The sequence below is a fragment of the Cygnus olor genome, chromosome Z (genome assembly GCF_009769625.2).
Source record: "Cygnus olor isolate bCygOlo1 chromosome Z, bCygOlo1.pri.v2, whole genome shotgun sequence".
Classification (NCBI taxonomy): Eukaryota; Metazoa; Chordata; class Aves; order Anseriformes; family Anatidae; genus Cygnus; species Cygnus olor.
In genome coordinates this window covers 69943686-69960563 of record NC_049198.1, presented here as the reverse complement: position 1 = coordinate 69960563, position 16878 = coordinate 69943686, and the positions used below count along the sequence as shown (strand labels likewise).

General features: G+C 36.3%; 1 protein-coding gene across 6 annotated transcripts in view; it reads left to right on the top strand.

Moving 5' to 3' along the window:
• Nucleotides 1-16878, top strand: part of LOC121062074 (atrial natriuretic peptide receptor 1-like) — a 57996-nt gene that overhangs the window by 16025 nt on the left and 25093 nt on the right. For 5 of the 6 annotated variants that reach the window (XM_040541670.1, XM_040541669.1, XM_040541672.1 and 2 more), the window contains exons 4-10: nucleotides 1391-1566; nucleotides 3889-3985; nucleotides 7669-7801; nucleotides 10283-10406; nucleotides 13193-13297; nucleotides 13922-14024; nucleotides 15403-15548. In XM_040541670.1, coding sequence (XP_040397604.1) covers nucleotides 3892-3985; nucleotides 7669-7801; nucleotides 10283-10406; nucleotides 13193-13297; nucleotides 13922-14024; nucleotides 15403-15548 — 705 coding nt within the window. In that variant the 5' untranslated portion in view covers nucleotides 1391-1566; nucleotides 3889-3891. Of the gene's footprint in view, nucleotides 1-1390; nucleotides 1567-2773; nucleotides 2983-3888; nucleotides 3986-7668; nucleotides 7802-10282; nucleotides 10407-13192; nucleotides 13298-13921; nucleotides 14025-15402; nucleotides 15549-16878 lie in introns of those variants that run through there. The other variant, XM_040541667.1, reaches the window with a different exon arrangement.

The following is a 16878-nucleotide window of genomic DNA, read 5'->3' as shown; positions in this document are numbered from 1 at the left end:
ATGAATATAGCATAGAAGGTTTAAACCACCTGTTTATATTAAAAGACCTCTCTTTAGGAAACATAAATGTGTATGCAAATTTTTCACCAACCCTATCAATTCACTTTTACTTAATACTTGCCCAATTTTTCACATTTTTCCCTCAATTGTCCCTCTTGATTCCATCCAGAATACATTTTTGTACTCCATCAAAATATTTATAAAGATTTTTTTTTTTTTCCGTTTCTAAATCTGTCTTTTCCTGTATACACATAAAATGATCTGATAACATCTGGCTCATAACATAATCTACATAGTAGAGTTTCATATTTTAAGGAATTGTGTTTAAAATGCTAATTTTTCAAAGAAAAAACAATTCTGAAAAAAAGATGTCTTTCAAATTCCATCATTTTGAAATTACAAACAAGGCCTAGTATTGATTTTTGAGACTGTTTTATGTGGCAAATAATTGTCTTGCTAGAAAATTTAATCCAACTAAAAAATAAATAGTATAAACATCTTTATTTTGACTGCAGCTTGTTATCAAGACAAGAACTGTCTGGAAAGCTTGAGTTACTAAATAAATATCTTCAAAGATATTTGAAGGTTTCATCATAGAACGTTTTGTTCTGGTATATTGCTGGAAATTACTTTTCTAAAATATCTCAAAGTACATATTTAACAAGTTTTATTCAGCAATATTTTAACTACTATTTTTTTCTATGTATACAGCATATGGATATTTTAGGTATAGAATTGTTCATTTTTACAAACTTTAATGAAAATGTACGTCTTTATCAATAGCAACAGTGATATTGCTCATAGCACTTTGAAATATCTGTATTTTCCTTCTATTTGGTGCTAGAAGTTATTATTAAGTTAAGGAATTAAATGGAAACCATGTTTCTTAAGTGAGCATCTGAGCACAGCCAATAGAAATAAATCTGTAAACATGAAGTTATTAGAGACACTTTATTTAAATCAGGAGAAATCCCCCCCCCCCCCCCCCCCCCCCCCCCCCCCTTTTTTTTTCAGATGCAAAATCCTTCTGAAAGGGGAAGCCAAAGAGATGTGTTAATGCATTGAGCAAAACAAGTAGCAGTAGGCAGAATAATTTATACTGGACTGAGTCTGACTGTTAATAAAATAACTCATAGTACAACGTTAATGCCAATTATGGGGCTGCAGATAATGTGCAAACGACAACAACAAAAAAGCAAATGGAAAAAATATTAAGTTCAAGATGACCATCTCACTTTATTCAAATCCATTTCTGATTTCCTTCATATACATAGAATTGTTGACAGACCTGAATAATGTCTTACTTACTAATCTCTCACTTCTTTTTAGCACGGTGCCTATATTTATATTGCAAAACAGTCACCACTGGTTTTCTTTTTAAATTTTTTAGGACTTAAATGCAGAAGCAGCAGTGTGCTTCCCAAATATCTGGCATAGATTGTTAAGTCAGATAATCAACAACCATTCATTTCCATCCATCTTTAATTCAGGATTCCTAGACCAGCTTCTTGTTCTTGGCCACTTTCCAGGAATTCTGAACTTTGTGACAGACAAGTAGCTATAAAGGTAATGTATGATCCTTACAGTCCTTGAATCATGATATTAATGCCATGTGAATATTTGGCATCCCTATTAAAGAAAATAGGATCAGTCTGGTAATCTGTTGGCTGCTGTGGGATCTAACAAGTTGTAATCTTTAGCTTTCCTGCCAACAAATTCCTCATTAAGCACAAGATATCCTGAAACAAATCACTAGTAAAACTTCTCCTGGTGTTAATATATGTAGAGTTCTTCTAAGCAGATAATTCTAGCCAAAAATTGTATTTTTTTCTACCCTTTCTGTCATTTAGCTAAGCTGAAATAGTCTAAAGGTTTCCATATATTGCAATGTATGATTTGGGTTAAATGCTCATAGTGAAGCACAGGGAAGCACGACACAACTGAGGTTTACGATTTCATTACCAACACAAAATTCCAACCTGAAACTTCGTGTTAGTTCATACGTTTATTCACTCTTGGTTCATTCAAGCTTTTATGAGTGCATCCAAGCAGATTTTTTTAATTGACCTACAACCACTTTCAAGATGAGTAGGGCACACGTTGCATCAAAGTAACTTTTTCATGCATTTATGATGCGACAGATTGTGAAGTTCAAGCATGTCAACTAAGGTTCTTAAGGTGAATTTGGGCTGAGCCGGAATTCCAGGGAAAATATCCGGAAGAGCTGAATCATAACTGACATTCAGTGTTGACCGTGACTTCAGAAAACAGAAATAGCACTAGACACATCTTTTCAGCATGGCTAGGCAGAGGTCTATTTCACCTGTGTAGCAGGTCATGTCTCAAACAAAAGTTGTCCGTCACCTCCAGGGACTGTGAAATTGGAGTCATCGGACTTAAGATAACTCAGGTTGGAAGGAACCTCAGGAGATCACCTAGTTCAGTCTGTAGTCTTACAGTTTGTCTTAGACAGGTGATCGTTGCTTGTACAGATCTCTTTGCCCAGGCCCAACTATGTGTCTGTGTTTATTTCCACAATATTGATTCATCAACTATAGGATGCTGTCTAAGGGTCAGATGCTACCCAAGCTCAATAAGGCAGTGAAATAAAATCCTCCCATTGCTCTTCCAGGTTGGAGCTGACAGGGGCACAAACATCAACAGTCTGAAAGCGGGGCTGCCCCTAAGGCAAGTGCTGATTTTTCGGAGAGGTTCAGCAAAAGTGTGGTGGAGTGTTTCCACCCTGAACTGAGCAGATGTAGGATAGGGTAAAAGAGGAGGAGGAGGCAGAACATCTGCAGCAGCTGGAGTTGCTAGGATCGGCTTGCCTAGCAACCCCCCTTCTTAGGCAGGGGCATCTAATTCAGCAGCAACAGCAACAACAGAAGCAGCCCAGACACTTGGTGAGCTGGATGCATGTTAGGGAGTATGAGAGCTATCAAAACACTTGCCTTAGGGCTCCGAAGCCTCTTCAGTTTATTGGTAGGTAAACTATGTAGATCCTCTTACTGTAATGTATTCCTCTGGTCCATGCATACTGTAGGAATGGTAGATGGCTTATTGCAGTGAGATGGCTATTTTATTAATTTACATCTATACAAGGATAATAGCAGAATACGTTGGAAAAAAAATAAATTATATAATTCTATCTTATTCCTTAAATAACTGGATTAGTAATTGCAAAATCCAGTAGATGATTATTTTCCAATAATATATAGAGAAAAATAATTCTTTTACTAATTGAGGACTAAACCCAGGGTGTATTATCATCTGTTCATATATAGCCTAGAATGTCTATTTTAATACCTGATTAGTATAAATATGTATAAAATGTATAATATATATACAGGCATAATCATGGCAACTGTTTGAATTCACTCTGTATGCTATTATGATGCTGTGTTCTACATGTAATAGGCATACGCAATCTTAATATTGTCTATAATTACATATTGTAACATTTGTATAATTAATTATATTTTGTTATTAAATCTATAATGAAAAATAATCATGGAAAGAATTTCAGTGTAGGAAGATGGCATTTTAAAAGCAAGGAGAAAAACTCTTTAAATAAAATGTTTCTCTGCATATGGTCCTAGAACTGCCCATTTTTTTATAGAGGAAAACTTCTGCAAGAGACAGTTTAGTTAAGTCACTACATTATCTCAGGTCTAATTTCTGGCTAGATCAAAGTAATAAACTGATCCCTAAAAAGTTGTCACTTTTTGCTTCAGAAGTTGCAGAAACAAATCAAAACATGCCAGGTTCTGTTTCTATGCTTGTTTTATTTTCTTTAGAAGAAATACAAACTTTACAAACGAAACTCATCCTTCCCCTGTTCCTATAGTGTGTTTTATGGGGTCAATTTGTATGCTTTTTTTCTGGCAGGTGATGTTAGTGGGGGGATGGCATGATTTAGACAACAAAGACTATGACTGTTGGCCCCTGGAAAAACCAGATGAGTATAACATGCTGGACTGCGGAGGTGAGTTCTAAAGCTGCTCATAGAAGATCATATCTTGCTTGAGGAAAGATTGAGAAACCCAAATTGAAGTACTCAGAATAATACCTAACTCATAACGAATGTTTCACGTGGTGGAAGGCATCTGAGTCAGTAACAACGTTTTCTTCTAGAGAAAAAAGTGAAAGAAAATAGCCAAAGGAAAGTTTTGAGTAATTATTTGTCCAATATTCATTGATTCCAAAAGAAAAGGGAATAGCAACAGCTGAATCCCTTCCCCCAGAAAATAACTGAAAACATTTCATTTCTCATTAGAAAACCAAATGCAACTTAATCCAAACAAAGCAGGCAGCAGCTCTGCATTGCAGCAAAATCTATTGAGTCATTCCTGAAATTTTATAGTGTCATTTCAAAAGTGGACTGTTTAAACACTCCAGCCAGTAAATAAAATCACCATTTCTACACATAGTGCTTCTCCTTGCTCAACACTGTTCCGTGAGTACTTAAAATCTGAGATCTTTAACCACTTATTCCAATCAGTTTCAAAATTGAATTTACATGATGATATAATAAAAAATATTTTTTTTTTAATATTTGAAATTGCTTGAGATTTAAAAATAATTAAAGAATAATTGAAATATGGGAAATTCAATTTAAATGTAAAAAAAGCTTTTATTCTCTATGGGTCATCAAATACTGGAAGAGGTTACCCAGAGATCTGGTTTCTCCATCCTTGGGGATATTCAAAAGCCAACTTTGCAAAGGACTGAGCAACATGTGACTCTGCCTTGCAACAGGTGACTCTGCCTTGAACAAGATCAGGCTGGACTGGATGATTTCCAGAGATGCTTTCCATTTTCAACTGTACTGTGATTCTGTGACTCTGTAACTGGGAATAAAGGGCTAAATAACTGGTGTAAAGGAACACTTCTGTTTATGTTAGAAAAGATTAGATCAGAGACCTTTTCCCTTCCCTTCCCTTCCCTTCCCTTCCCTTCCCTTCCCTTCCCTTCCCTTCCCTTCCCTTCCCTTCCCTTCCCTTCCCTTCCCTTCCCTTCCCTTCCCTTCCCTTCCCTTCCCTTCCCTTCCCTTCCCTTCCCTTCCCGTCCCTTCCCTTCCCTTCCCTTCCCTTCCCTTCCCTTCCCTTCCCTTCCCTTCCTTTTTTTTTTCTTTTTTTGAGAAAAAAACAAGTTTACCTGAGAAATTCTAGTAGTGATATAACACTCCAGGAAATAAATTACTGGGTCCTACTCTGAACTCAATACTATAGTCAAACATTTTCTGAAGAGTTCAGACTGAACAGAGGAATTGAAAGACTATCTAGTTGGCTGTCAACCAAGGATTTTATTCCTGTATGAATTTATTATTGTTTTAACATTGGAACCACTACTTATCAGAACATATAACTTGTTTGAAGCTATTCTGAGTAATAAATCAGTGTGAACTGAGTAAAAGGAAACAAATATGTGTAGGTTTTTTGATTAACATATACCCTTTACAACCAGTTTTAGAATGAACTCCAACCTTTATCCTGCCTTTCTCTGTGATTCTTCCTTGCAATCCCTGGGCACTTAGGAAAGCAAAGTGAAAGGCATCTACTGCAGCTTCATTGCTGTCAATTTGACTTAACACAAGATCTTCAAAACACTTAGATGTGGGAGTATCTATCATTGAAATAAGAGTTTTGTTTATTTTTGTGAGACCTTTAAAGGTGAGTAGAAAGTAATTTTTCTGAAGTTTATGCTGACCTTCTACATTCATTCTCTTACATTCTCTGAACTTCAGCTCTCTTACCTTTTAGTGCAAATTGCTCTTAGTAGCGAGAGCTTTTTTTACCTTTTTTTTTTTTTTAACCTTTGTTTACTTTTTACAAAACTACTTTGCAAGGGAGAGGTGATGCCTAGACGTTCTTTTAGAATTTGCTTCTTTATATCTGAAAGGGAATTATGTTTAAGGGAAAAAATAATGTCTTATTTCACTAACAGTGCAAGTCAATAATACACTTGTAAAAACAACTCCGGAGTATTAAGAGAATTTATAACTGAACAACAACAACAAAAAAGTGAGGATCTCTTGAACAGCAGGATGGGAACACTCTTACCCATCCTCTGCAGAATGGATTTAATATTTCCTGACAAACTGCATGCCTGCATATGTTATTTGACATGCCAAAAATTTAAACCTTCATCCAACAACATGCAGAGAGGCTGGTGAAAGGAGTGAAAAGATTTTTATAGTTGTTGTGGTTTAACCTGGCAGAGAGCTAAGCACCACATAGCTATTTGCTCACTCCTCACCAGTGGGATGGGGGAGAAAATCAGAAAAAAAATGGTAAAAACTTGTGGATTGAAATAACGACAGTTTAATAAGACAAAAAAGAAAGGGATAATATATATAAATATAAACATAAATAAAATATACAAAGGAAGTGATGTACAGTGCAATTGCTCACCATCCACCAACTGATGCCCAGCCAGTTCTTGAGCAGCAGTAACTACCCCCCACACTCCCCCACCCCCCCACTGTATTTTATTGTCTCATACAATGCCTCATGGTATGGGACATCCCTTTAGCCAGCTGGGGTCAGCTGTTCCTGGCTGTGTCCCCTCCCAGCTCCTTGTGCACCCGCAGCCTCCTCGCTGGTGGTGCAGCCCGAGGAGCTGGAAAGGCCTTGGCTCAGTGGGAGCACTGCTCTGCAACAACTAAACATCGGTGTGCTGTCAGCATTGTTCTCATCCTAAATCCAAAACATGGCATCATACTAGCCACTATGAAGAAAATTAACTCCATCTCAGCCCAAACCACTACATAGCGTTGTTTGAGAATATGAATTAAAAACAGCTCTCACCTCTAATCTCACTTCACTCACAGGCTCAGAGCAGGTAATAAGGTGTCCTAGGGACAAGAGAGATGACCAAGTTAAATTATTTTTCCTGGTAAGGGTGTAAAAATGGAAAATGACAGATGTCTGAGCAGCAGTACTCCCACTGTCCTCTGCTCTATAAGTTATACAGTTTTATAAAAAGAGTAAGCTTTCTTAAGTATTTAATTAGCATAAGTAGTATCTAGTGAGGTTAAAGTTTCTGACTGAATTTCACGTGTCCTAGAATTGTCTGTTCTTCTTCAATAAGGAGGTGTGCCTCAGTGAAAGCAGCCGGGAATGATGAACAGTGCTTATTACCTGCTCTAACAGGAATCATAGAATCACATTATCAAGGTTGGAAAAGCCCTCCAAGATCATCTGGTCCAACCGTCCCCCTACCACCGGTATCACCCACTAAACCACATCCCTAAGCACCACATCCACTTTCCTTAAGCACCCCAAGGGACAGTGACTCCACCACCTCCCTGGGCAACCCATTCCAATCAAAGCAAACGTATCAGGACAAGTAGCACTGCATTGTGCTGAGAGTAAATTTATTATAGATAAGATGAACAGACTTTTTATCATATTTCTCCAATTGCTTGATCTTTTCTAAGTGAATGTCAGAATTGTAGTAATGAGCATTTGTGCTTACTTATACAGCCACTAAAATGGATGAGTATTTTGGGCTTGGAAAAAGCAAAAGGAACAATGGATGAAAATTACACGTACTTCCCTTTCAGTACACAATGTTCCCTACCACAGAGGAAGATTTACATTTGTATACAACTGTAAAGTAGAAAAGTACGGCAAATATATTGGCTCATAATTTTATTTTTTCTAGGTCTGGAGATGGCATGGGTGAAAAGGCCTCCAGAAAAGGCTGTGAGTGGGGAATTCTTCAATGTGACCTATGCAGTCTTTGCTTCAGATGGCTTTTATCAATATGCAGTGCAAAATGGAATCCTTTCTCACAGGTATTACCTCCTATAAAATGTTTTCATAGTTATGGGTATGTGGGGATTCTGTACGCACAGACATTTTCTATAACATAATTGGAACACATGTTCTTGTGCTCTTAGCTAATTCCTTGCACCTCTTGAGTTCTCTTCTAGCAGTGTTTGCACTGATATTTGCCCCTCTGGAATGGCTTTGCTTTCACAACACCCATCACGGCACACTCACTTGCATGTCAAGGACAGCACATGTCATCCTGCATCTGTATAACAGTCTCAGTGCAACTGTAAATGTCACTTGTTAGCTTCTCTACATGAGGAAATTAATGAAATTCTAGCAGGAGTCCCAAACTCACTGTGTTCTATGTCTGTTTAATAATAAGCATATTCAAAGTGCACAACGTAAATATAACAAAGGGGTTGGCCCAACCTTGAATCCAGTGATTTCAGTGAAGAATTTATTTCAATTTCTATGGCATTGAAATCAGTCCAAAAGGAGTCCAGTTCAGTTACTTCAGAGACTGTTAGTAACTAGACAACATAGATTAAGTACAGCATGTGTCTATGTACAACTTTAGATCACTAAAATGCTAGTACACTGTGATCTTACAGTTGTGGACTGTACACACCAGTTCTCCAACCGTATAAAGCAATGTCTGGGACAGAGGCTGCAGCCACAATTCCCCATATTCTGTTCTGTATTTGGCTACTATAAGAGATGTTTATGAAAAAAACTCACGTTCTTCTTTGTCTATGTGAGTGTTCACTTGGTGAAGTTCATGTAAAAGCTGTTATCCAGGGTGATTTCATTTAAGATTGAAAGATGACATATAATCCATTTGCAATAATAAATAAATAAATAAATAAATAATCCAAAAACTTGCACAAAAAGCATTTTTTTTAACTGCTTGGAGTGAATCAGTTTTCCTGGTCTTTCCAAGGAGAACCACTCTCTTAAATCACTAAGGAATTTAGAAAATCCTGCTCTTTGAGTACGTACACATATTTGTTTCTTCTGATATAGTCTTCTCTCTTAAATCTACTCAGTATGGGCTAGTTGTTCTCACATTAAAAATAAATAAGTATATATAAAAATCCTGGCGTCACTTTCAGTGTAGAGAGCTATTGTGCATAACATACAAACTAAACTGTAGAACTAAATCTGGCTGTATCTGCTGAGTAAGCCATATTTGGAGAAAATGATTTTATTTTAAAGCCGAATCAGTTTATTATGGTCATAACCAACTTCACGGAAGTTGTTGCTCAACTGAAAGTGTAAATCAGAAAACACATTGGAAAGAAGCATTGTGACACGTATCCAGGGAACTACATTCATCTTTCTGTGATGAACTTTCAAAAATCCTAGCTTATATATATTTCTTGTAATGTACTCTTCTCTTTTAAATCTAATCTCCTACGACTAGTTCTACTCAGCACTTGTCAGGCCTAGAGTACTATGTCCAGTTCTGGTCCCTGCAATTCAAAAAAGGCTGTTCAGGGTCCAAAGAAGAGCCACAAAGATAATCAAAGCACTGAAGAAAGCCTTCCACTATGACGAAAGACTGAAGGAGTTAGGTCTTTACACCCTTGAGATAAGAAAGCTTAGGGGAGGACCTCATCACAGTATTCCAAGGGTGGCTACAAAGAGGATGGAGGCCTCCTAACAAGGAGTCACATGGGAAGACAAGGGGCAAAAACACAAAGGATAAAAGTTGCACTGGTAGACATTTAATCTTGATACGAGAAATATATATATATATATATTTTTTACAATGAGGACAACCAGTCACAGGAACAACTTTCACAAGGTCAAGTTCCTATCACTGGAGGTTATTAAGATGCAGTTGGACAGCGTCCAAAGTAATTTCATCTAGTCTCCTTTTTCCCGCGAATGGTCAGACCTGATGGTCTTTTGAGGCCCCTTCCAACCTGAGCTGTTCTGTGATTCTGTGTTTGTTTTGCAGAACAGTCTAAACATATAGACCATTATTTCCTCTAAGTTTTTGGTTTTAGGATTTGTGTCTGATATTGTTGTCCAACGTACTAATCATTGGTTCTTCAGGTTGTGGAGCAAAGACTGAAGCCAAATAGGAATCACATGCATAGATTCATGTATACAATTGAAAACACCGAGAATGAAAGTAACCAGGGACACATATTTCTGATAGTGGAAGTACACTTACTGTACTTCTTACGGTATGTTCTTCTAATGCAGTTGTAGCAATGCCAAGTAATCTGGTCATGCAGTCAGTCTCAAGACATAAGTGGAGGCTGGTAGCTGCTTGAGGTATAGTATCTGCCAGAGTTGACAGCAATCTTCATTGCTCTAGGAGTGCTTCAACCAGAAGTAAAACAAAAGAGAAAGAAATGGCATTACAGTGTTTTTCTCACTGCATGTGTTTATGTTACTCATTTCTCTATACAGGATTTTCTGTGCTGTTACAGTTTTGAGGAATAAGTAATGAATATAAAATGATGTCTTTTTCTCTGCTCCTTGGCTAGCAATGCTACTGCTGCAAGGGAATTCTGTGAGGAGCATGAGTGCCCTGCCAGCTGGAAAGATGCAAATAGCGAGAACTGCTGTGTCCACCATGCCAACATTCACTCCTGTCCTTTGGCCTTCATGGTTAGTATAAGGGTATGACTTCATGTGCTCTGTTTGTGGTATTGGATGAAACACTATTGCAATAACTTTTGTAAAAACTTTTTGCAATGACTTTTGTGAGGTCTTTTTGTTATTACAATTAGACCAAATCTATAGTTTACTGAAAAAATTGTGAGAATTTGTCAGTTTCAGAAAGTTTTGCACTTGATTCTGAAGCTGCAAAGCAAATAGCTGTATTTTTGTACAAGATGGTATTCAGAAGTACTCATTATTCTTAATGTGTCTAGTTACATCTCTTCAAGTTTACTTGACTCAAATCTCTTTACAGTCAGTAGAGAAAGAAAGATAGGTCATTTCATTCTAAAACAAGTAGGATTAATTGTCAGCTGCAAGTATCAGTATCTCTCTGCATCTTATAGTGGGAACCTGAATGATTTGCCTGAATTACTAAAATTGACTGGTGTGAGTCACACTGTCTGTGACATGTAGAATAGAAGCCTGTATACACAGGTGCTAAGATGAACTGATTTTTCTATATTAGATTAGAATAAAAAAAAAAAGGAATGTAAATACACAATTACAAATTTCCTTTTCTTTTCCTTCCTTTTTCTCTTTCTTCTTTCTTTTTCTTTTTCTTTTTCTTTTTCTTTTTCTTTTTCTTTTTCTTTTTCTTTTTCTTTTTCTTTTCTTTTCTTTCTTTTTCTCTTTCTCTTTCTCTTTCTCTTTCTCTTTCTCTTTCTCTCCCTTTCCCTTTCTCTTTCTCTTTCTTTCTCTTCTTTCACTTTCTTTCTTTTTCTGTTCTTTCTCTTTTTTTTTCTTTTTTTTCTTTTTTTCTTTTTCTTTTTCTTTTTCTTTTTCTTTTTCTTTTTCTTTTTCTTTTTCTTTTTCTTTTTCTTTTTCTTTTTCTTTTATTTCTTTTTCTTTCTCTTTCTTTCTCTTTCTCTTTTTCTCTTCTTTCACTTTCTTTCTTTCTTTTTCTGTTCTTTCTTTTTTTTTCTTTTTCTTTTTCTTTTTCTTTTTCTTTTTCTTTTTCTTTTTCTTTTTCTTTTTCTTTTTCTTTTTCTTTTTCTTTTTCTTTTTCTTTTTCTTTTTCTTCTTCTTCTTCTTCTTGTTCTTCTTCTTCTTGTTCTTCTTTTTCTCTTTTTCCTTTTCTTTTTCTTTTTCTTTTTCTTTTTCTTTTTCTTTTTCTTTTTCTTTTTCTTTTTCTTTTTCTTTTTCTTTTTCTTTTTCTTTTTCTTTTTCTTTTGTCCCTTTTCTTTTTCTTTTTCTCCCTTTTCTTTTTCTTTTTCTCCCTTTTCTTTTTCTCCCTTTTCTTTTTTCCCTTTTTCTTTTTTCCCCTCTTCCTTTTCCTCTTCCTCTTCCTCTTCCTCTTCCTCTTCCTCTTCCTCTTCCTCTTCCTCTTCCTCTTCCTCTTCCTCTTCCTCTTCCTTTTCCTTTTCCTTTTCCTTTTCCTTTTCCTTTTCCTTTTCCTTTTCCTTTTCCTCTGAGGAAAGCCTTACCCAGAAAAATAACCTTCATGCAGTTGCCCAGTTTTTCAAGTTGATCTCCCTTGTGGCAACTTTACACATTCTTCATGATCAAACACAAACATAGCCTTACATGTCTTGTGGCTATTTCATGCACCATTCTGTGTGAAGGCTTAATGCCTCCTAAGAACTCTAGTTTACTTCATGGCTGCCCTCTTTGTATGGAGCTGTTTTATCAATGACTCCCTGAGGACCTTAGCTGATACCAGGACTTTTATTTGACAGAGGAATCCCTGCTGGAACCATCACATCAAAGCTTTTGGCTAGAATCATACTGAAGAACTTAAACATCTGCCTATTATTTCTTACTTTCACAATTCTGCTTGATATTACTGTGTGTGAAACATAAAAGCACGTATCCAACATGCATCATCTGGCTTCCTTGTAATATTGCAAATATTGCAATTCCTTCTTAGAAGTCTAAACTAGTTGGCTGTCATACAGCAAGAAGGCCAGATAAGTGTCATTGTGTAAGACTAAACATACATTTCAAAGTGAGTGTTTTCCGTTGTTCCAGAAGGGGGTTGTATGGATGTTTTTTTGTTTTGTTTTGTTTGTTTGCTTTTTTTGTGTGTGTGTGAGGGTGTTTTTTTTTTTTTTTTAATGTTGTGACCTTTAAAGCATTTTTTTTTTGGTTTGCATGAACTGTTTCTTTGGATTAAGTCTGTGCTTTACACTGCATTGAAAGAAGTTCCTGAGGAAATATCTGGGGTTAGTAGAAACCTTAAGTCTTTTGAAACATCAAAACAATGCACGATCTCCAAACGGCCAAAATAAGCCTAAATGGTTGCAATTGCCGAGAAGTTTGCTTTTTCAGAGCTTTAGTGCGAAATGCTTTGCAAACAGACATTGACACATAACAGATCCCTTCCTGATTTGTTAAAGACAAAAGCCCTGTCATACTAAAAGTCAAGCTGCAATAAAATACCTTTAGAAAAAATATAAAATATGAGATATGATTCTGTTTCTGGTTCTAGTGCAGCAAAACCTGAAAAAAAAAAATATTAGCTGCATGGAATTACTGGAGCTAAAATATGGGACCAGGTTTTGGTTCATGTATTTTAAACAATATTGCGATTTTGTGAGATTTTGACTTAATTTAAGCACATTTCTCTCTTACTTTTATTTTATCACAAAACAATGTTGTTTGTACTTTGGCATTTTAATAGAATTTGTTATTTTCTGAAAAAGAATACAAGACATTTTACGAAGGTAAAAAAGGAAGACCTAGGATTTTCATTGTGTCATCATTTAGTGACATAACCAATCTGTCTGATAAAGGGTAGAGGAGGAATATGTGGTCCGTGGATTCCCGATGATGGCCAGATATTTACTCACACTTTATCTACAGCTGGCAAAATGAGCCAAAGAAACTGGACTGCCAAGGTAAGGTATATTTGTTGTATACAACAAATGGTTTGCTCTTTTTAAAGCTTACTTGCTAGTAGTTTGATACAGTTCATGTGTATGTTCCCTGTCTTGTTAACTGATGTCAGTATTATATATGTAAGCAGTGCATATGGCTGAGTATCACCAATTCAAAACTGACTCGATTGGAAGCAATAGCTTTTCATACTGCTACTCCTTATGTAGTTAGTGGAAATAATGGGGATGGGAAAGAAGAAAATAGCCTAACCTTTTTGTTTAAGGCCTGTGCTAACAAAATACTGCGCTACTGACTAGACTGTGTTACAGGTTAGCATGACCTCTAGGGGTTTCTACCAAGCAGAAGTAACAGGGAAGCAAATGTGGCAGGGATGCATAGGCTGAAAGCCTTGCCTGATTGAAAGAACAATCACCAGTGAGAGGAATCAGACCTGGCTTTCCAACATGGCTTGCCTCTCCTGCTACTGTTTGTTTTGCCAAACAAGCACCCCTGACCTTCCTGATTCTGAAAAAAAATGCACATGTTCTTTTGGAAGACACCATAATTGGATCATTCTTGTTAAACTGACTTACTGTATGCACGTGAAGTTTTGATCCTTGCAGCTTTGTTCACTTATTTGGCAGGTTGTTTTGGTTCATGTGGGTGTGACTTCTCTCATCGCACACATCAGAGTTGGGAGAATGCAAGTTGCTCTGGAAGCAAAAACCACAGTCCTTCCTGCAGTAGGTATGATATAGAGTGAAGACGTGAGGGAATTGCTTATTAAATGCAAATGCTTTTATAATTCATGTATGGATACCAAGAGCAAGAGTGACTCCTACCCTTCCTTACAATTATATATAAACAAAGATCTTCCTAAAATTCTTCTAATGCTGAAAATCTAAAAAATTGTTTGAGCTTCTTCTTACCTGTGAAAGAAGCTAGAATAGTAGGAAGCCATTCTTGCCAAACATGTAAAGTCAAATATCATGACCAATGGGTTCAGTTGACAGAGATATGAAAATATTCTTCCAGCCAGTACGTTGTGAAGATGTGGACATTCTTAATCTGAGGGGGAACAGATTAGCCTTAAGCATGTTGGAAAGGTAGAAACCCAGCTTGGTTCCATTGTTCACATTAAAATCCAGTTGCTCCCAAAGGCATCAGACTTCTATGCAACTTAGTATAACAATATCCAGGGAAGCAGAAATAATAGTAACAATTCTCTTAGCAAAGCAAAATATAAAAGTGGGTATTATTTAGTAAATTAAACACACAACTTGAAGAAGAATATTGGTTAAACAGAAACGTCATCAAAGTTTTCTTGTTAGTTACTCTTCTGGAAGTTTATATTCCTCAATGTTATTAAAATCAAAAACAAACACAAAACCAAACAAACAGAACCAAAGAAACTGCAGAGTGGATGAAAACAGTGGATTTTGTTTTGCTGAGGATTTTTTTTTTAAAATATTTTGTAGTGACAGAATAATATCTTGAGCTTGTCTCAGGAGGCTGAAGTGAAGAACTGTATTAGTTCAGGCACAGAGGTAAAATTGAAACAGCACTCGGAACATGGGAGAAGGAGTTTTGTCCTCTAGGGCTTTTGTTTTAAATCACAGCTGATGCTGCTGATAATTTTCTTAAGACCTTGGAGGAAAAGAAATCCTTGAAGCATGGGTAGCAAGGTTTCAATCTGAAGTACCCATAGTCTGCTGGTTCTGAGAAAGAATCACCTACTTCTGGAGGTCTCAAGGGCTGACTTATGTGCAAAAAACTCAAAAGACAATGTCTGCCTTGAGGAACTTCTTGTCTCAGAAAAACAAGCAAACAAACAAATCAGATGGACAATGAGAAACAGAGTAGTAATTAAATTATTTATACACACAAAAAAGTCAAAGATTCTCATGTCATTAACAATTTGATCTGATCAAAGAGATCCTACATCACTTTGAAAACCAAAATAATAAACTCAGCTGCTGTAGTACTATCTCTGGAATCTTCAAAATGTATTCTTTCTGGTACTCTGAGGTTACCTCAGGAACCATGTGTTTAAATCTGAATTCAACCATGTTGATGGATGAAACTGCCATAAAATATCCTGATATGGGTTTCCTTTTCTAATCAGTTTGTGGAGATGGCTTTTGTGAGGAAGAAGAAGGCTGCTCTATTTGTCCAGCAGATTGTGGGGAATGCCCGCTATCAGCTGATGCTAGGATAGCAATCGCCTTACCAGTAGGTTTAGTCTGCACTGCCTTCATTATGACAGTCCTGGTAAGTAAGCTTTCTCTCCTCTTTTATTTCTTCTCTCTTACTCCCATTATTTCACTGATTTGAATGAGTGTTCTCTTAGGAGAGGTATAGATTTTCTTCCGCATCCTGAACCTGCATGCTAGAAAATAAACCATTTTTGGCTTCTTTATGAGGGGAGGATAATTGTTCTAGGAAATTTCTTCCCCTAAGAGAAAAGACTAAAGAGGAATGTAACAGAGGGATATATAATGGTGAAGGAAGAAGCAGTAATTATTAACAGTCTTTCACAACATTGGAAGGAGGGATTGCCAGTGAAGTGAGAGTGCTTTTCATTCAGAATAAAATTATATTATGATAACTGCTCCAGAACCCTGTGGAGACAAGAAGTATAAATGAATTCAAAAACAAATCAGATAAATTCATAAAGGCATCAGGTCCACCATAGGTCATTAAGTCTAAGAGTTCAAATACAACATGTAATAGAGCACCTTCAACTATATTTTTAACGTACTGATAGCTAGACGTTCAAAAGGAATAAGGAGATCTATCTTTTTCTCTTTTTTTTTTTTAATTCAGTTATTTTCTTAGTGTAACTGAACTAGTTTGGTTCAGTTGAAAGTGATTCATTTTGCTTAAAATTTATCAATTTTAACAGAATTATGATGGAAAAAAAAGAATAATGAGAGAGTAGTGTATGAATATAGGAGAAGTACTTTTGCATCCCTTTGGATGGAATAAAGAGATGACAGCAAATTATTATGACTTACTGATTCACAGTGAAGAGGATCTGTATTCCTCATGTATTCACACCTTGAAAAAAAATCTGAATTTCAAAACAAAGACATAGCAGGTGAATATGTGCAGTGGTAGAGTCATTATGGTGGCTTTGTAATTACAAAATCATTTATTTGGGGTCTGGCCTATAGATCCTGTAAATCAATAGACTCTTGTTTTGTCTGTTTTCATTGCATGCTGCATTTGCACTGAGCATCTGAGGTAGTTGAATGTGCTGAAAAGGAATGGGAGGAGAAGGAAGCCTCAATAGCAATTTACTTTTTTTTTTTCTGTTTTGTTCCTTTGTTTGGCTTTGCAAGTTAGGAACTGAAGCACTTCTGAAAAACAAGCCTTAATCTCCCTGTGTCTCTGTTTCTTATTTGAGCATTTGTAATCCACATGGACACTGTGACAATGTGCTTATAGGAACTGTCCTATAAAACAATATGCTCTGATAGAAATGTGTGGTTGAACAGATGAGAAGTTCAGACAGTTTTAGACAACTTGCATTGTACAAAGGGAAAATGGAGTCTGACCTTGCATAGATTTATCTAAATCAAAAGTTACTTTATATAGC